General features: G+C 58.0%; 1 protein-coding gene across 2 annotated transcripts in view; it reads left to right on the top strand.

Moving 5' to 3' along the window:
- Nucleotides 1-19,437, top strand: part of SNX9 (sorting nexin 9) — a 75,322-nt gene that overhangs the window by 23,452 nt on the left and 32,433 nt on the right. For both annotated transcript variants that reach the window (XM_056125920.1, XM_056125919.1), the window contains exons 2-4: nucleotides 10,629-10,715; nucleotides 11,429-11,503; nucleotides 12,504-12,629. In XM_056125920.1, coding sequence (XP_055981895.1) covers nucleotides 10,629-10,715; nucleotides 11,429-11,503; nucleotides 12,504-12,629 — 288 coding nt within the window. The remainder of the gene's footprint in view (nucleotides 1-10,628; nucleotides 10,716-11,428; nucleotides 11,504-12,503; nucleotides 12,630-19,437) is intronic.

Here is a 19,437-nt window from a genome sequence, read left to right as displayed (position 1 = left end):
TGGGAACGGGATGGGTGTGGGGGCGGGGGGACCAAATATGGTGCCAGAGATTAAACTAGGATCAGCCACATGCAAGGCCCGTGCCTCCCCGCGAATCACCTCATCAGTCCCTCAGTGTTTGTGAAATTCAGCCAGCCTCTCAGGGCGGTGGGCTGCAGTTCTCACAGACTCAGAAAGGTTTTTGCCACTTCCAGAAAATTATGTCCTGTCCGCTTCCCAGCCTTGTGGGATTGGGGTCACGTGGTTTTCCTCCCAGCCCCCAAGGCCTTGCCCGTTTTTTTCAGCCTCTTCTTGCCCTTCAGGCAGGCATAGCGCAGCCTGATGCTATCCTCGGTCCAATTCTGCTTCTCCTGGGGCGCTCCGCGGGGGGCTCTCCGCCACCCTGCCGCCTCCCTGCTGTTTGATCTTGGTTCGTGGAGTTTTGCCACGGGAGTGCCACGTCTTGCTCACTCACGGAATACGGTAGTTTTCTCATTCTCTATTCTCTCCGGCCTGTCCTCGTCACTAAGTGCCTGCCGGAGCAGTTTTGTGTCCCGGGGCCCTGGCTGGGGTCCCGCTATGCTGGGGACAGAGGCCAAGGGCCAGCGGCGTGAGCTGCTCTTCCGCCGACTCCCCGTCAATTTGGGGTTTCTCAGGTTACCCATAAGGTCTAAGTGACAGTGGAGAACGTCCTGGGGTCACCCCACGTTACCCCCAGTGGTACACCCAGGAGCTCTGCCCCTGGCGCACCTGCCTTCTCTTCCGGCGTCTGAGTTGAGTGTCTGCATCTGCGCGAAATGCACACGGAGGGTTAGTGGGGCTCTTGTTCGATGCGACCGATAAAGTCCTTCGTGAGGGCAGTTTCTCTTAGCGTTTGACATCAAGGGGTCATCATCCTCAGCCGCGTTGCCGGGGTACTCAGGATAAAGTGACTGGGGAGTTCAAGTGGAAGAGTCGTTCGTTGGCAGCGATCACCAGTATGGAAAAAAAAAATGGGACCACGTTCAAGCAGGAATTCTCTTTTTGGCACCGTGTAGCCTGAGGTTTTTACTTACAGTTCCGGGGTGTGTCCTGGGGTTCAAGTCAGAGATACTTTGGGCCGTCCTCGAAATTCTGCTGAGCTGGTGGTCCAGAGCCAGCCGGATGGGTTTCAGATCGTCCACACAGAGCCCCTGCCCGGCGATTTTTTTTTTTCTTTTCGGGTCACACCTAGTGATGCACAGGGGTTACTCCTAGTTCATACACTCAGGAATTACTCCTGGTGGTGCTCAGGAGACCATATGGGATGCTGGGAATCGAGCCCGGGTCGGCCGTGTACAAGGCAAACGCCCTACCCGCTGTGCCATCACTCCAGCCCCTGCCTGGCGATTTTTGTTGCTAAGAGCGAGCAGGTCTTGTCCAGGTCTCTGTCCTTCTGTAAGGGAGCATGCAGAGGGACAGGGGACCTGGTCAGAGCGTGGCCTGGCCTCCCGGGGAGGGCCTGCTTCTGCCTTGACTTTGGGTTTTGCTGCTGCCGGGACTCCCGCCCACTCCCCGCGCCCCTCACCGTCCCACCCACCATATTCTGTTTTTCTCAGGTTGCTGTTTAAGGAAAGTAGGGATTTGGGCCAGTTTATTGTAAATTATTTGTTTCTTACTCCATGGTGGTTATTGTGACTTGTCAGAGGGCTGGGTGCAGGGACCCCCGAGGGTCGTACGACCATGCACGCATCCCACACCAGGTGGGCTTCTGGGTGACCAGAGCCCCGTGCAGGACCGCACAGCCGCCACTGGTGGCAGTCAGTGGCCTGAGCCCTGAGACTCCTTCCAGAACTTTCCAGAGTTGTGGTCCAGAGCACTCTAGCATAAGGAATGCGCCGCTAGGTGCACGCACCCCAGAGGTCAGGGACGTCTCCTGAGTCCGGGGGCCACATGCTGGTCTGGGGCTCTGCACGCACACGCTCCCCGCATCCCTGCCCTGGACGGCTGGGGAACGGAGTGTGCAGCACTGGGCCCAGCCGGGCTGGTGTTACCAGGGATTCCCTCTCACTCTGGGGGCGCTGGGGAACATGCCCAGACGCTGTTCTGGGGGTTGCCAGTTTTCTCCCGCTTGGCTCTGGGGTTGGCTGGAGGGGGGTGGGGTGGGGGCTGCTTGCTCGTTTTCTTGCTTGTTTACTTCAGTGCACAGGTCACTAACAATGAGGAAGCAGCGAAGCTATTTTGGTTGGGGCCGGGCTGTTTCCTGAGGCTGGCGCAGGGCGTTGCCGGGCATGGGAATGCCGACTGGGGGGCAGGGCCGGGGGGCAGGGCCGGCCTCCAGCACAGGGCCGTCAGCTGAGGGGCTGCTGCTTCTGCCAGGCTGGGGGACCTGCTGCCAAACAGCGTGTCAGAGGCACTTTGCAGCCTTTGGCAGAACGTTTGCTTTTGTTTTTGTTTTAGCTTATTATTACTTATTTTGCATGATGTGGCTTGTGGTTGTGAGGGGTCCGTAGACATAGCAGTACTCAGAGTGGAGCACAACTCCAGGAACGTGTGATACTATTGAGATTCTGTTTGCTGGGGCCGGATCGACAACAGTACTGAGGGTGGGGCACTTGCTGTATCTGGCCGACCCGGGTTCGATCCCCGGCACCCCAGAGAGCCCCCCGAGCCTGCCAGGAGTGATCCCAGAGCGCAGAGCTGGGAGTCAGCCCTGAGCACCGCCAGGTGTGACTCCAAAGCCAAACCAGACAAACCAGCAAGATTGTGTTTTCCAGTCTTTTGAGTCAAACTTTGAAGCGTTTTCTTCTCTGTTATGCGGAAGTAGGGAAGGGAAAGTTCCATATTCTTTGTTGGATTTTTGGAGGCTTCCAGGAAGAGCTCCCAGGCCAGCAGAGAGCTGCTCAGCGGGCTGAGTCCAGGCTGACCTATAGAAGGCTCCGCCCCCGGCACCTTTGGGAGTCGCCCCTGAGCACTGTCAGGGTGGCCCCCCAAGCCACCCCTGGGGCCTGAGAGATGGTGCCCACGGCAGGCAGCAGGGAGGGTGCCCGCCTTCCTCATGCAGACCGAAGACACCGCCAGGATCTGACCGGCCCCATGTCCCTCCCCGAGCACAGAGCCAAGAGGACACCCCGAGCACAGCTGGCTGCGGCCCCGAAACAAACCACCAGACTCCTGTCGCCTTCCCCAGAGACGCAAATCCTTCCCCTTTGGCCAAAGCCGGGTTTCCCCCGGTCTGCTTCTTACCCTGGCCTGGAGGCCCTTGGCCTGCGGTCCCTCTGCTGTGTGGTCTGGTCCGCTGCTCTGGGGGCTCAGCAAAGTGGGGGGGGGCACCCCTGGCGTCGGATTGAGGAGGGGCCCCTCTCTCAGCATGGCTCTGGAATTGTGGTGAGCGCTGCCGCATCATCCCGTCGTGCAGGAATTCCTCTCCTGGTATCTGCCCATCACAGCTTATTTATTTATTTATTCATCTTAAGCCAGCCAGCAAATGAAAGTAGTATAAATCGTTATGTCTTTAGTTTTAGTTTTGAGTTTTCAGACGCCCCCGCCCCCCCCCCCCCCTCACCACTGTGAATAATGGCTGCATAAAGACGGGGAACCAACCCTAGTCTGCGGCTGCACGGGGCGTTTTTCACTTTAATATATTATACTGTGTTTAGGTTGATTTTTTTTGGGGGGGGTGGTTTTTTATTTTTATTTATTTATTTTTTTTTGCCAAGCAAAGTGAATGCATTTTAATTGGAGGAAAAAGAAAATTCTCTCCCTCTCTTCAGGACTCCAGTATTTGTTGTTCGTATGCTTTGGGACCACACCGCTGTGCCCTGGGCTCAGTCCTGACTCTCCCTGATGAGCTCCCTACCCACTGTACCATCCAGCCCGCAGGCTTAAGGGGTTTGTTCCCGTTTGATGTCCTCTTTACAACACTCCCCTAAGGCTTCCTTTGGCACATTTTATAGTTTCCTTAAAACCCCTGTATTTGGGGGCCCGTCAGACACGTTCACAAGGAGAACCTTGGTGGAGTCTGAGGGGTCTCCCGAGCTCAGCCACTCCCCCAGACCCATCCTCATCTCACACACTGGAGTGGGTGTTTCCAATGATAGAACACTGTAACACACTGTTCTCCCGTTGTTCATCGATTTGCTTCACCGATTTGCTCCAGCGGGCCCAGTGACGGCTCCATTGTGAGACTTGTTACTGTGCATATCGAATACATCACGGGGAGCTTGCCAGGCTCTGCCGTGCAGGCGAGATACTCTCAGTAGCTTGCCGGGCTCTCCGAGAGGGGCGGAGGAATCGAACCTGCGCCGACTAGGGTCAGCTACGTGCAAGGCAAATACCCTACCCGCTGTGCAACCGCTCCAGCCCAAAGATGGGAATCCTTTAAAAATGCTGTCAGGTAGGACAGAGAAGGGACCACTGTGACAGTGGCAGTTGAAGCTGATCACTCTGGGCAAGAACTCAGAGGACCGGGTGCTGAAAGGAGGTTGAAGGGCTATGTGTGATCCCCTTTTCATAAGCAGCATTGCAAGCCACAGTGCCAGGGGGGGGGGGGGGGGGAGAGAGAGAAGAGAGAGAGAGAGAGAGAGAGAGAGAGAGAGAGAGAGAGAGAGAGAGAGAGAATCTGCCTAGAGGCAGGCTGCAGCGGGTGGGTGGGAGTGTGGTGACAAATGTGCACCGGTGAAGGGATCTTGGAACACTGTGTGACTGAGACTTGATCATGAACAGCTTTGTAACTATAGATCTTATGGTGATTCAATTAAAACTTTTTAACTTAAAGTTAAATGCAATCAGGATACCAGAAGTAGGATCTGATTGTGTGTGTGTGTGTGTGTGTGTGTGTGTGTGTGTGTGTGTGTGTGTGTTAGTTTGGGGACTACACCCCACTGTGCTCTGGGCTGACTCCTGGCTCTGCACTCGGGGATCACTCCTGGCATGACTCGGGGACCACGTGGGGTGCTGGGGATCCAACCCAAGTCGGCCACTTGCAGGGCAAACACCCTCCCCTCTACTACCACTCCGGCCCAGAAAATTAAATCTCTAGACGTCACCCAGCTCTGAAATATTCAGATCCTCAGTTTCTCAAGCGTCTTGTTTGGTCGGAATCCGGGTCACGTCTTCCACTGAGGTGGGCTCCCCGCCCCCGCCCCGTGCTCCCCCGCTCCCACCCTCCCCCCCTTGTCTGGCTTTTCTCTCTGGGGGTGTTCGCGTGTCTCGATTCTCTCCTTGTGTCGCTACCGTGCAATTCCATACATTCCTTTGTAGTTTCTGTCGGTTAGCACCAGGATTCCAGGGCTCTTCCCCTTTGGAAATGCATGTCCCCATTTGCCTGGCATGCGTTCCCTCAGCAGGCAGCAGTGACGCTGGCCCCGGCACTGTGCTCAGAAGCCCGCAGTGCCGAAACGGGAGGGAGGCGCCCTCCTTTTGTGGCGCCCCTTCTCATTGCTTAGCCGTTCTCGGGCTTCCCCCTTTTGGTTTTGTTTTGTTTGGGGGCCATGCCAGGCCGTCCCAGGGCTGGCTCCTGGCTCTGTGCTTAGGGACCACTCCTGGCAGTGCTCAGGGAACCGTACGGGGTCGTGTGCAAGGCAGGTGCCCTCCCCGCTGTGCCATCGCCCCGGCCCGGGACTTGCTTCTGTAGCTGTGCTGCTGTGGAGAACTGCAGTGGCCCAGGGAGGGTGGGTGGGATTCTCCCCACTGCGGGCACAGCAGCGCTGATGACCTAGTGATACAGCCGCGTGTGTGCAGTCGGGCCCTTGTCCAGTGTTTGAGGGACGTATTTTTTTTCTGTACGCTGTCAGCAGAGCACTCTGGTATGTTAGAAAAACGGACCCTTCCAGATATGAGACACATGAATTCTTTCTTCCTAAAGCCGCGTTTTCTCTGTGGTGGACTGTTGTGGCCAGGAGCCTGGTCCCCGCTGCCCCGAGGCGCCGTAAGGTCGTAACTGGGAAGCAGGGACGCCTGCTTCCTGGCACCCGGGTGACGTTGGCACTGCAGCTGCAGAGGCTGGCGGGTGGCCTGCAAACCGGAACTGCTTCCCTCCGCCTCCACCGGGAGAGGAAAACCAACCGCGTGGCCTCCAAAGTACAAAACCAACTCGGGGGGTGGGGGGCAGGGGGGAGATGAACTGTGGGCAGGGCAGAAGGCAGCACATGTGTCAGAGGTCTCTGTTTGGCTCACTGGTGAGAGCCATGTTGGACCCGTGTTGCAGACAGTTTGATGTGACCACATCAAAAAAAAAAAAAGAAAACTTCTTTTTGATGGCTCTAATTAACATAGTCAACATAAAGAAGCTTTCAGCTGTTGAGTTTGGTTTTTGTTTTAGTTTTGGGCCACACCTGGTGGTACTCAGGGTCTGTGCTCAGGGATCACTCCTGGTGGCCCCAGGGGACCATGTGTGGTTCTGGGGCTGGAGTCTGGGCTGGCCTCAGGCAAGGCAGGCATCTCTCTCGCACTGTCTCTGTCCTCATCTGCGGAGAATTAGTGGAAAGTACCGTCAGGTCACTGCAGCCTCCTGCACGGCCTCCGCTCGGATGCTTGCTGGGTCTGGCGCTGCCCGGGACTGCTCTGCTGGATTGGAATTGGGGGGAGGGGGGTGACCGGGGTCGTGTGGAAGTGAACGGGACAATTGGTCTTTTCTGTTGTCCGCTGCTTGGGACCTTTTTCTTGGTGGGATTGTTTAACTGCACTTTGTTACACTCAGATTTAAGATTATTCCAAATATTCCTTCTACATTTATATTCCTGCATTCCGTGAATTTCTACTTACATTTTTGTTCACGTTGGAAAATTCTCAAACCTGACTAGTTAAAAAAAAAAGCCTTCAAATGTATCACATTTCAGGATAACAGATAGAAATCCATTTCGGGGAAAAATATTTTTGGAGAACATACCAGTTTTTGCTGACAGTGAGACTTTTTGCATAACAGAAATTAAATTTCCAGCCATTCCCAGCAGACCTTTTCCTTCCCAGACATCAGAAAGTAGGCACCGAGACGTCTGCTGGGGAGGTCTTCCCCCGAACAGCTGTGGGCAGCTGTGTCTGCATGATGTTCTTGGCTTGATTACGAAACACATTGTTTTATTTCCTTCTTCGGGACGTTTAGAAGCAGATGATCACAGGTAATGGGGCGACCGTCCCCTTGGGCAGCTCTCCCGGACTTGCCCCTGTCCCGGACTTGAGGCTGCAGAGGTGAAATGTGCTGAGTTGCACATCGCTGCCTGAGAAGTCTCAGCCAGAAGTTAGGCAGAGGGAGGCCAGAACTTAGGCGGAGAGAGGCTCAGGACCCAGAAGGTCCTTCATAGGCTCCGGGGGCTGCACCTATCAGGACAAATTTTTTTTTCCTTTTTGGGTCACAGCCCGTGATGCTCAGGGGTTCTTCCTGGCTCTGCACTCAGGGGTTCTTCCTGGCTCTGCACTCAGGAATTACGCCTGGAGGTGCTTGGGGGAGATGCTGGGGATTGAACTCGGGTTGGCTGTGTGCAAGGCAAACGCCCTCCCCGCTGGACTATAACTCCAGCCCCCCAGGACGAAATTTTATAGGGGTGGTTTGATTCTGTATTTGATTCAGAATAACGACTGAGCACGCCACAGGTGGGTCTGTGACTTTTGAAATCCCAGAGGAATTTGAACTGCAACTACTCACGCCTGAACCGCTTTGAATAAAGGCAAATCCTCCTGCAGACATGAGTGGCCGTCAGTCAGGCGCTGAGCAATTATTACGTTGTTTCTTCTGAAAAACTTAGGTAAAGGGGACACTGGGAAACAGTAGTGAGCCCTTACAACAACGCAGGTGAGAGTTGGTTACATAAAGCAGGAGGCCGGGTTGGATCCCTGCTGAGCACAGAGCTGGGAGTAGCTCCTGGGGGCCACTGGGTGTGGCCCCCTGTAGAGGGTGACTCATGGGTTAGAATCCGTGCCCCCATGCAGGGCTCTCTCGGGCTTCCGGCCAATGGCCCCTCGTTCCCTTACCCTTCTTAGGGCTTGGACCTGTGTCCGTCCAGAGGTGGGAGGGCCCTGGTGAGGCTGCTGAGGTCCAGTGTGACGTGTGCGAACGCCGTGCTGTTGCTTCGGCCTCACCTTTGCCGTTTTTTGGGTCCCTCACTCTGTGTCCGTCGTACCCCCTCGTTCCGAGGAATGGGTTCTTCACTCCCACGTGCTGTCCCGTGTCATCATGGGTGTTTCCATGACTTACACGCCACCGTGTTCCTCGGGCGGCTTCTGCACCCCTCGCCCGGGCCGTCGGTCGCCTTCCCAGGGTCTCCCCACACCGCCCCATTTGGGTGCTGCTCCCCAGGGCCCCCGAGCTGGGTGGGGCTGGTTGCAGAGGGAAGGGGTGCGGGGCCTCACGGTACTGTCACGGCTCCCAGGACAAGGGGGCCCTGGGGGGGACAGGGTGTGAGGCACCCTGGGCCCTTCATGTGGGCTCAGCTGCCCTTGGCCCTTCCTGTTACCGGTGGGCAAGGGAGAGAACGGCCGGACACTGGCCAGGGGCCTTTTCCGGAATCCTTGTGTGTCCTTGTAACAGAGGCTGGTCGTCAGTGGCCGCGAGTGTGGGCTCGGGCCCAGGTCTGGGGTTGGAGGCCGTTTGTTCCTAGCTGGTGGGTGAGGTCGCGGGGGGCGGGGGGGCAGGGAAGGGAGGGGCACGCGCCCCAGATCTGGGCTGTGAGGGAAGCGCCCTCCCCCAGTTTTGTCCTCACGGACTGATAGGACTGATGCTCTCCCGAGGGTGCATCCGCCACCGCCAGTTCTGTTTGAAAAAGCATCTGTAGGTGTAAAAAAAAAAAATTTAAAAATGTCTTCAGTCGGTGTTGAAATAAGCCCACAGTGTTTCAGTATAGTAGATGTAACCTTGCGGCGCGAAGGGAATGTTCAGTCATGTTTAAGTGAGTCAGGGTTCTCTTTTTGAAATATTCGACTTGTTTCACCAGGCCCTACATGTAGGAAACACGAAGCTGTTTGTGGCGTTCTGTCCGCGTGGTCGGTGGCGTTCGCCGGATTTCAGAAGGCCGTGGGGGGAGTAGGGGAGGGGCAGGGTCCTCTCCAGACCCCTGCCCGGCTGCCCCGTCCCCTGGGCTGTCGCCTCTGCCTGTGCCCCAGCAGCCTCTCTGGGGGAGGGAAGCAGCTGACACTGTTTCTACCTGCCAGGCAGCCCCTTCCTGATTGTCTCTTTGCAACAGTTTGTTCTGAAGCATGCAGAGAAGTTAACTTCACATTCAACACCTGACTGCATGTCAGTGTTTGCTGCCCGATTGCTGCATGTCCCCTGCGAACAAGAGTGTCATTCCCCCCCTCCCCCCCCCCGCCCACGACCCCCAACACACACACACACACACACACACACACACTCTCTCTCTCTCTCTCTCTCTCTCCCCCATCTGACAGAGCTAATGCAAGTGTCCAGCAAGAGCCTGGCTGGCCTGGCTCTGGCCGCGTGGCCCGGGGCCTGGGAATATTTGTCAGGTGATTGCAAGTCCATTGTTCTGTTTGACGGTCCCCATCCGCTGTGTGGAGCTGAAAACGTTTTTGAAAACAAATCAGGTTTCTTACCATGTGATCTCCAGTTTTTCAAGTGTGCTTCCTGTCCCGAGAGACAGCGGCCTGGGGTTTGCAGTGGGAAGTAGACCCTGCGTGTCCGAGTCTCTGCCCGTGCCCACGGTGGTGCTCTTGTGTGTCTGCATCGCTGGGTCTGGGTCCGTGCCCAGGTTCCTCAGTGGGAAGCAGCTGAGGAACTGGCTGCTTCCTGTGAAGATTTCCTTGCAGGAGACTGATTGCAAAAGGCAACAGCTCCCTGGGGCCCCGGGAGGTCCTCAGGAGGGGGGAAATAGATCTGGTACTTCAATCCTGTGGGGAGGCTGCCCCTCCAGAATTTGCCCAGCCTCTGCGGCTGAAGGGTAGGCTGAAGGGTAGGCCGAAGGGTGAGCTTGCACGGGGCCTCTGGAGCTGCTGGCTGTGTGTGTGTGTGTGTGTGTGTGTGTGTGTGTGTGTGTGTGAGAGAGAGAGAGAGAGAGCGCGCCAGAGCGTGTATGTGTGTGTGCGTGCTTATATGTGAGAGAGAGAGCATGTATGCGTGTGAGAGAGCTTGCACAGCGACTCTGGAGCTGCAGACTTGGTGTGTGTGTGTGTGTGTGTGTGTGTGTGTGAGAGAGAGAGAGAGAGAGAGAGAGAGAGAGAGAGAGAGGGCGCCAGAGCATGTGTGTGTGTGTGTGAGCTTGCACAGGGACTCTGGAGCTGCAGACTCTGTGTGTGTGTGTTGATGTGTGTATGTGAGAAAGAGCCAGACCATGTGTGTGTGCACATGTGTGTGTGAGCTTGCACAGGGACTCTGGAACTGCAGGTTATGTGTGTGTGTGTGTTTGTGTGTGTGCGCGCACGCGCGCACGTGTGAGCTTGGATTCTGGAGCTGCAGGCTTTGTGTGAGTGTGCATGTGTGAGTGAGAGCGTGTGCGTGTGCGCATCTATATGTGTTTGAGAGAGCGGGAGCGTGTGTGTGTGTGTGTGTGTGTGTGTGTGTGCGTGCACGCGCCCGCCCCTCCTTCCTCCTGGTGGTCCTGCATCATTTCGGCCTCTCCTCTTCCTCTCCCGCGGGCCGGAGCTCAGGGCTTTTCTGTACTTGCCGCTGGCAGCGTGGAACATCCAGGTTGTTCCCTCCACCGCCGCGTTCCCTTCATGGTTTCCCCTGTTCCTCCCCACAGGCGCGGGTCTTGTATGATTTTGCTGCTGAACCTGGAAATAATGAACTGACAGTTAACGAAGGAGAAATCATCACAATTACCAATTCGGTAAGAGCATTACTACGTTTGATTCCAGTTGTCCCTCGGGCCCATTTCGAGGGTTTTGTTTGAACAGTTGACCGTTCAAACCCACATAAGACTTTTTCCCCGTGTTGCTTGGAAGTCTTGCTGGAGAAGTAAGAGTCTGTTATACTGACACTGGGGAGAGGGAAGTCCCGCCATGGCGGCCGCCTGACAGACAGGCGGCTCCAAACAGACAGGGGGACACCCCAGCCACATCGAGGTGCAGAGAATAAGTTTCTCAGAAGGCCCACTTCCACTCAGGCCCCCCTGCGCGCGTCAGGGTTTGACCTCCAGATCTGTCCTGAGTCCCAGGAACTCTGGGCTGTCGTTATGAATGAGGCCGGTGCCACCCAGAGGACTAGGGCAGTTGCCCACTTCATTCCGCTTTCAGATGGCCAAAGAAGGACTCCAGGCCACAGCAGCTGACCAGCCCCCACCCCCTACTCCCTGCCCCCTGCATGCTTCTTCTCTCCTGGGACACCCCTGGGGGGCCAGCCTGTCAGGCTGCGCTGCCTCCCCAGGAGGGGGCTCCTGCAGGCTCTGGTGGGTTCTGTTGGATGTGGCTCCTACAGGGCTGTGGAGGCCTCGGGTGGGGGTGAGAAGGGCACAGGGTGGAGACTAGGCCCACCGGGTCCCCAAGCACAGTGGCTGCTGGAGCATCACGGATCTCTGATCTCTCTCTCTCCCGACTCCTGCAGGACATCGGCGGAGGATGGCTGGAAGGCAAGAACAGCAGAGGAGAGCGAGGGCTGGTCCCCACGGACTATGTGGAAGTACGCTCCTGCCTGGTCACCTGGGGACACTCTCCACCCCTGCCCCTTCAGAGGATGCGGGAAAGAGAGCTGCTTTTCTAACAACAAATAAACAAATCCGTTTGTTTGAAGTGACCCTGGGTGGTTCCATAAGATACTAGACCCTTGGCCCGACCCGCACGGTCCCAGGCACCTCCCCAGGGCAGAGACGGGCTCCCTGGCCCCGGGCCCACTGCTGGCCCGAGAACTGACCCTCAGAGTCCACGTCACTGTCTTCTCTCTGGGCCCATCGGAGCCCTCGCTCGGGCTCCGCGTCCCGCCCCTTCAGACAGGAGGGTCTTGAATGATGTGATCGGTGCCAGGTGCCAGCACGCCATGTGACAGCTGGCCGGGCAGCCACCCTGCCGGGCACACCCACCCGGCTGACTGCCTCCGCCAGGCCAGCTCCTCGCGCCCCCTGCTGGTGGCTGTGGGCTGCCTGGTGCTGGCGGGGGCCTGTGAGGAGGCTGGGAGGGGGACCCAGGGCGAGACGCGGAGTCCGTGGGTGGTGGCAGGACCAGCTGGGCGCACGCGTTCGGCTCCCGAGTTCCAGCACTGGCCTCTGCTCCGGATGGCCTTTGCCATGGGTGCTGGAAAGACACCGGGTCCGCGTGGCCGAGGGTTGGTGTGTGAGCTCTGGGCTCCTGCAGTCGGCGATTCTGAAGGCCGAAAAGAAGGAGAAAACTCAGAGGGACTAAGTCGATAGCGACATTTACTTGCAGTTTTTTGGGATTTTTATTTTTCTTTTTAAGATTTCTGTCTGCTTCTAGAAAGGCGTGGTTTTTTTGGTTTTTTGTTTGTTTGTTTGTTTTATTTTGTTTTGTTTTGTTTTTTTACTGCAGACATGCCTAGGCTGCCTTTCCTGGGGAGGTGTGCAAACGCCTTCTCCACAGTTGATGCTGGTTCTTGCTTGTCCTTGGTGACTGGGACTCTGGGGTCACCCTAATCTCTGAAAATAATTGTGGTTCTCTCTGATATTTAGATTTTGCCCAGTGATGGGAAGGATCAGTTTTCTTGTGGAAACTCAGTGGCTGACCAAGCCTTCCTTGATTCCCTCTCAGCCAGCACAGCTCAGACCAGCTCGGCCGCTGCCAACAGTAATAACCAGGTAAGGCGGCCCACGTCCCCGGGAGCGGAGCTCAGCGGGGCAGGTTTGCGATGCACTCCGGCTGCTGACGTCCCCGTGTGCACCAGCGCGGGCTGGTAGATGCTTGTGTGGTGTTTGTGGGGTATTAACACTGAGCTCACCTGGGAAGGCGGGCAGAGACTTCCAAGGCCGGTTTTGAGAGGGATGGCGGGAGGCTTCCTGGGAGTTGGTTTTAAGTGAGTGAATGTAGCACTGTCCTCCGTTGTTCATCGATTTGCTCGAGCGGGCCCAGTAACGTCTCCATTGTGAGATTCGTTGTTACTGTGTTTGGCATATCGAATACTTCACAAGGAGCTTGCCAGGCTTTGTGGTGTGGGCAAGATACTCTCAGTAGCTTGCCGGGCGTTCCGAGAGGGACAGAGGAATCAAACTCGGGTCTGCCAGGTAGGCTGCATGCAAGGCAGGCGCCCTACCCGCTTTGCTAAAACCCTAGAAATGTCTTTTCAGTTAAGGTAGGCCATCAGAGAGAAAAGTAGGGTCTGGGGCTGGACCGATAGCACAGCGGGGAGGGCGTTTGCCTTGCACGCGGCTGACCTGGGTTCGATCCCAGGCATCCCATATGGTCCCCCGAGCACACCACCAAGATTAATTCCTGAGTGCAGAGCTACGAGTAACCCCTGAGCATAGCCAGGTGTGACCAAAAAAGCAAAAAAATAAATAAAAAAAGAAAAGCAGGGTCCTATGGCTGAAAACTGGCCACTGGCCAGTCAGCACCTTCCTGGCCCAACCGCGCTCTGACACCCTCCCTCGGGAGGCTGGGCACTTTCTCTGGCAGACATGGGCCCTGTAGGAGCCGCTGCTTGTTGTGGGGCAGTGTTTGTGTGTCGCCCCTAGAGAGCTCCGCGTAAGAAGTGATGCGTGCAGGGCACACTCAAGTGTCCTTTGGGTGCTCTTGAAAGCTGAGCAGGTCCGTTACTGGCCCGGTTCGAGTAGTGCTCCAGAGTGGATGCTTGGAGCACGGCTCTCCGGGCTCTCTTAGGCCGCCTGCCTCTGCGGAGAGGAACGGGCTGGGCACGTGGCTTGTGAACCGTGTCAAATTCAGGAAGCCCGGCGAGCGCAGAGTTTGCTGTCGTCCAACTGAGCTCAGAGTGCTTATTCCTCAGCCTTCCTGCAGTCCCCAGGTCGCTGTCACCATACGCTAACAGGCCTTATGCACCCAGGTAGCTCTGGGGCTTTCTCCCTTGTGGCAGGCGGCGTGGGGGCTGGCAGCGCACTCTGAGGTGCCCAGGGCTTACTCCTGGCTGTGTGCTCAGGGGCCACTCTTGGCGGTGCTTGGGGGGCCCCAAATGGGGAACCAGCTGCATCGAGGCAGATGCCCTGCACTGTCTCTGCACGTTGTGGACAGTTTGTATTACAGAGAGTCTGGCTCAGAGACAATCCAGAGGGCAGAGGTCGGAGGGTCCCCACTGAATCTACTGGCCGGTTTCCTGCATTCTCTGACTGTGACACCCGAGATACAGTCAGAGACGACATGAGAAGCCGTGTATGCAGAGGTGGCCACTGGCCATCCCGGTGCCTCTCCCTCGGGGTCCTCGGCTGAAAGAGCCCTATTACGCCAGTAGGCCAGGAAGGTACGCGGAACCATGGCGGAGGGAAGTGACTACTCAGGAGGGCGTGCTGGACTGTGGTCAAGTGTCAGGCACGGACCCTATCAGTCACAGAACTGTGACCACAGTGCCGGAAACTTATTTTTAAAAGTGCCGGTCATAGAGGCAGGCTGGGGAGGGCGGGAGGGCAACTGGGCACAGGAGTGGAAGGAGGTGGACGTCAGTGAAGGGACGGGTGTTGGATCATTGTCTGCCTGAAACTCTGTCAGGAGTAATTCAGTGACCAAAGGGGGGAATGAACACAAGATGCGACGTGTGTCTGGGTGTGCCTTGGGGCAGTGTCAGCCCAGACAGACTCAGACAGCTTTCTTTTTCACCAAGTCAAACTCAGTGGCCCCACTGAGCTTTGAGTGCCACTTCAGAAGCAGGGGCCAGCCTGGGTGACAGCAGAGGTGACAGACCGCCCGGGCTGAGGGGACTCCAGCTCTGGCCCGGGCCTGGCCCCGTGTCGACGGCTCTGGGGGGACGTGGGTCTTTCTTCTCCGACTGCGCTCTGCAGGTGCTGCGTCCCTTCTTTGGGGACCCCTTCCCGACCCGTCCCTCGCAGCATGCTGATGGCTGTGACGGAGCCGTCCTGTGTCAGGCGGTGCTCCCAGAGCTGGAGAGCTCTCTCAGCGAGAGCAAGTGCTCCCGTTTGTCAAGGCGCCTGGTGCTCTCAGAACCGGCCTGGTCTTAAGTGAGACCCCGGGTTGGCATCTGGCAGTTCTGACTATGAATTAAAGGACTGGTTAAGTCACTTGAATTGCGGGGGGGGTGGGGGGGTGGGAGGGGGGAATAGCCAGTGAGAAGTCTTAGTGCTTTTTTGTTTTGGGGTCTCTCCAGCAATGCTCCGGAGACCGGGGGACCCAGCCAGGGAATCTCGGCTGGCCGGGCCCGTGGTACAGTCACATGTCGTCTGGCTGAGAGCCTGTGCGTCAGTGTGCTGGCCTCTCTCTGGCCCCGGGACCAGCTTCGAGTGGATTTAGTCTGTTTTGAGAACTGCCCTATTTTAGCAGACTCTGCGAGTTTTATATCTTCCGTAGGGATTTTCTGGAGTCAGTGGAGGCTCCTTTTAGACTTAAGTGGTATCTTCTGAGCAAAAAATCTTTTAAAGATAAGGACTGGAGAGAGTACAGTGGGTACGGCGCTTGTTCTGCACACAACCAGCCTGGGTTAGATCCCTGGCACCCCATAGGGTCCCCGAAGCCTGCAGGAGTGAGCTCTGAGCACAGAGCCAGGAGTGTCCCTGAGCCGAGAGCCAGGAGTGAACCCTGAGCACAAAGCCAGGAGTAATTCCTGAGCACAGAGCTAGGAGTGAACTCTGAGCACAGAGCCGGAAACCATCCATGAGCCGAGAGCCAGGAGTCATTCCTGAGCACAGAGCCAGGATTGAGCCCTGAGCCCTGCTGGTTGTCACACCCCGCAAAAAAAAAAAATATTTTAAAGGTGGGAAATGTATAAATCCTCCCCCTCAGCCTCCCAGAGACGGGCGCTGCTCTGACTTTGTCTCCCCAGAGTTCCTGTCGTCTGAGTTGCTGCCGTCCGGGCAGAGACCAGCCCTTCTCACTTGGCGCTCCTCCCCTTTGAGATCACGTGTCCCTCGGTGCCCACTTGGAATCTGCCTGCTGCGCAGGGACAGGCCACCGCCCCACCACATCTGGTGCCCCTGCTGTGCCCCCCCCACCCCCATCCCAGCACCCTATGGGGACCCTAGCGCCGTCTAGGGGCAACACTGGACAAGGGCCGGGTGGGGCCAGTGAGGCACATGTCCAGATGCGGTGGTCCTGGGTCCTGGGGGCTGCCCCTGATATGGATTTCGGGGCGGGCGCCCATTGCTGGAGGCCGCCCTCCTTGTGGGCGCAGCAGAGCGAATGAATGTCAGCCTGTGAAGCTGCAGCTGGCAGCCACGCCGTCGTGTCTGGGTGCCTTCGTATGACCCTGCCCTGGGCTGGGTGTGGGCCTGGGGGCCTCTGTGCTGGGCCCGGCAGCCCCCCAGCGCTGTGCCACCAGGTGTCACCAGGAAGGACCCCTACCACCCCACCCCCATGGCAAACGAAGAACATACACACATACACACACACACACACACACACACACACACACACACACACACACATTCCTGCAGGAGAGTATCCCTTGGACCCTTGGGAGTAAGGAAATGCACAGACTCAAGGCGTCACACACACCACGCACTGCCCCCGTGAGCGAGGCCTGCGGGTCCCTCCCATGCACGCCCGTGGCCCTGTGTGTGCAAGTCACCTGTCACAGGGACAGGCCTCTGTTAGGGGCGTGCGAGTGACTCCTCAGTAGTGATCGTTTGTTCTGGTTCTGTTTGGGGACCACAGCAAAGCGGATGATCCGCTTCAGTCTGCAGTGGTGCTCGGGGCTCACTCCTGGCCAGCTCTGTGCTCAAGGCTGACTCCTGGCTCTTTACTCAGGGGTCACTCCTGCTGGGCTCAGGGGACCCTATGGAGTGCTGAGGCTAGAACCCGGGCCAGCCCTGAGCAAGGCAAGCACTCTCTGTGCTCTGCCATTGCTGTGGTCCCACTTCTCAGTAGTTTTCAACGTACCTAACTGGTCGGAACCAGCTCACACTTTTCCGCTGCTCCCTGAAATCCAGTCCCTCGGGCTGATCCGGTGGCAGCGTCTCACTGTCCCACCGGAAGCAGGTTTCACTCTGAGCGCGGAGGTCTTGGCCGCCATCCGCAGCGGTGAGTGTGTTTCCCGTTCACGCTGTTCCCTCGGAATCTTACCGCATCGGGTGGATCTTTCCGTCCACTGAGTGGGCTCGGGGCGGTCTTGCTGCTGCTTTTTTTTTTCAATTTTGTTTGGTTTTTGTTTTGTTTTGTTTTTCCAAGTGATTTTAAATTCATTCCTGTGAACGCATCCCACTCATGGTGCTTCTGTCCCCAAGTGGGCACTGCCCGCCCGCAGATGGGGGCACTTTCTGTCTATCTGCTTCAGGTTTCTCGGGGGCACCAGGGGGAGGTAGACTGGGTTGGGTCGAGTTTTTCTTGAGCAGCATCCAAGACCCTGAGGCCCCTCCTGGTGGTTCTAGGCCAGTGTGAGGGTTTGAGGGGGCAGTGTGGGCCATCCCGGGCTTCCCTAGTGGTCGTCAGGCCCCTCCATAGCCATCCTTGGCGGTGCTCAGGGCCCACCAGGGCTGAGCCCGGTGACATTCGGGGTCCAGGCGCAGGGACAGAACCAGCCTGGCCTCAGCCCCCACCTGCCCCCGCCAACTTCTCTTTGTGTGCTGGACTGTTCCTCTCACAACTGCTGGTTTGTTTCTGTCCTGGGCGCCTGATGAGGGACCTCAGGACTGCCAGCTGAGATGCTCGTGTGTACCCATGGGCCTCTCTGAGCCACTGAGCATGTCACTAGGCTGGTGAAAGTGGTCCCGGAGTGCAGTGTGGCCAGCAGCCCCCCGCAGCGCTGGGCGGTCCTCATCAGGCGTCCATACACTGGCCCTCGGCCACCTCAGCCCCTGACTCCAGCTCTGCTGCCTCAGGGCATGCAGCCACTTGTCCCCAAGGACACCGCTCCCCCTTGGGGCCCAGCGGTCACCAGCGATAGGGCTCACGTCCTTCGTTAGTGAGGGACCATGACCAGTGCACCCCCCACATTGGCCTGTTCCTGCCGGTCAGCAGATCTGCAACTCCGCTGATGCCCCCCACCCCCGGCCTGCCAGACCCCCATTCAGAGACCCCCCCCCCGGGCGAGGAGCGTGTTCTCCTGTCCCAGAGTCGGCAGCAGCTGGTGTCCGGCCGGGTGGCGGAGAACTGGGGCCCCAGAGATGCCCCCTGGGCTGCCGTGCCTGTGTGGGCCCTGATGCCGGCGGAGGCAGGGCCGTCTGGTCTCTGAAGGAGGCCCGCCCGCCCGCCTGCCCCTCCGCAGGCCCCCGTCCTCACGCCGCTGAAGCTTGACCGGGTTTTCTTCCACGCCTGCATGCTCTCCGCTCGGCTCCTTGCGTGTGCCCCTAACGAGCCTGCGTGTGCCGGGTGCCTGCCCTGCCCGTAACCCGCCGCCCGCCTCCCGCTGGGCTTGGCCTCTGCATGCTGCGCCCGTCCCCGCCGCCTTCTCGCCATTCACTGAGCGACTTTTTCACTTCAAGGTGGATGTTCTGGCTCAGGTCGGCTGCGCTGAAAGTCTCAGCCAGTCACCACCTTCTTCATCTTCTCCTTCTCCTCCTCCTTCCATACATAAGGTAAAGCTCCAGCCTGAGTGCCAGCGGAATGAACCCGGTTCATGCCCCGAGAGCGGCTCCTCCTCTTCCCACGCGCACCAGCTCCCTGCGCTGAGACGGGGCTGGGGCCCTCGGGGTGGGACGTGAGGCAGGTGGCTCCAGCCTCGACTCGGGGGGGTGGGCGTCGGGAGGGGGATGGGACGCCTCAGAGGGTGGTGGCGCCCGCCCGCATGCGGGACGGGGCGGACCTGTGTGTCAGCGCAGAGGGAAAGCAGGGAGCCAGGGAGGGCGCCCCGAGAAGGCGACGGGCAGGTGTGCCTGCCAGGGGACCCCGGAGGTCAGCCAGAGGCCCTGGGAAGAGCCTGAGTGCCGATCCCAGGACAGGCGCCGGAGAGGCTTCCAGTGGGTTCCAGAGAGTTTGTCAGCGGGAGACGAGTTGAAACACGAGAGGGAATGTTCCAGGGGGGAACCCCCAGGACAGAGACGCGAACCATCATCAGATTTGCAGGGAGTTGGCGCGTGGAGACGAGCTCAGGTCCCCTCCGCAACGCAGTCACACAGCGTCTTTCTGGGCAGCTGAGACCGAGTGGCAGCTTGCCAGGCTCGGACTCCAGCCGGGGTTACCCAGAGGGAGGGATGGAGGGAGGGAGCCAGTCAGCACCCGGCTGGGGCCTGGGGCCCCTTCTCTGGGGGTTCTGCCTGGCCTCGCCCAGGATCGCGGGACTTCTCTTGCTCATGCCCCTGTGGCCTAGGTGAGCAGCTCCTGAAGCAGCTCAGATGCCCCGGCATGGGGGGTTTGGTCATCCAGAAACTTCTTCCTGTTGCCAACACACACACACACATACACACACACACCGAACCCCACAACCCCAAGCAGGGTCAACACCCCGGCTTCAGCCCTGCACGTGTCGTGTGCACCACTGTCTGCACTCACTTTGCCCCTGGGGAATTTTTTATTTCAGAAGCGAAGGGCAGAGTCTAGGTTCTGGGGGACCCGGGT

Source organism: Sorex fumeus, unplaced genomic scaffold, assembly GCF_029834395.1.
Source record: "Sorex fumeus unplaced genomic scaffold, SorFum_2.1 ptg000061l, whole genome shotgun sequence".
NCBI classification, from domain to species: domain Eukaryota; kingdom Metazoa; phylum Chordata; class Mammalia; order Eulipotyphla; family Soricidae; genus Sorex; species Sorex fumeus.
Note: the sequence above shows the minus strand (reverse complement) of the source record. Positions and strands in the feature narration are given on the sequence as shown.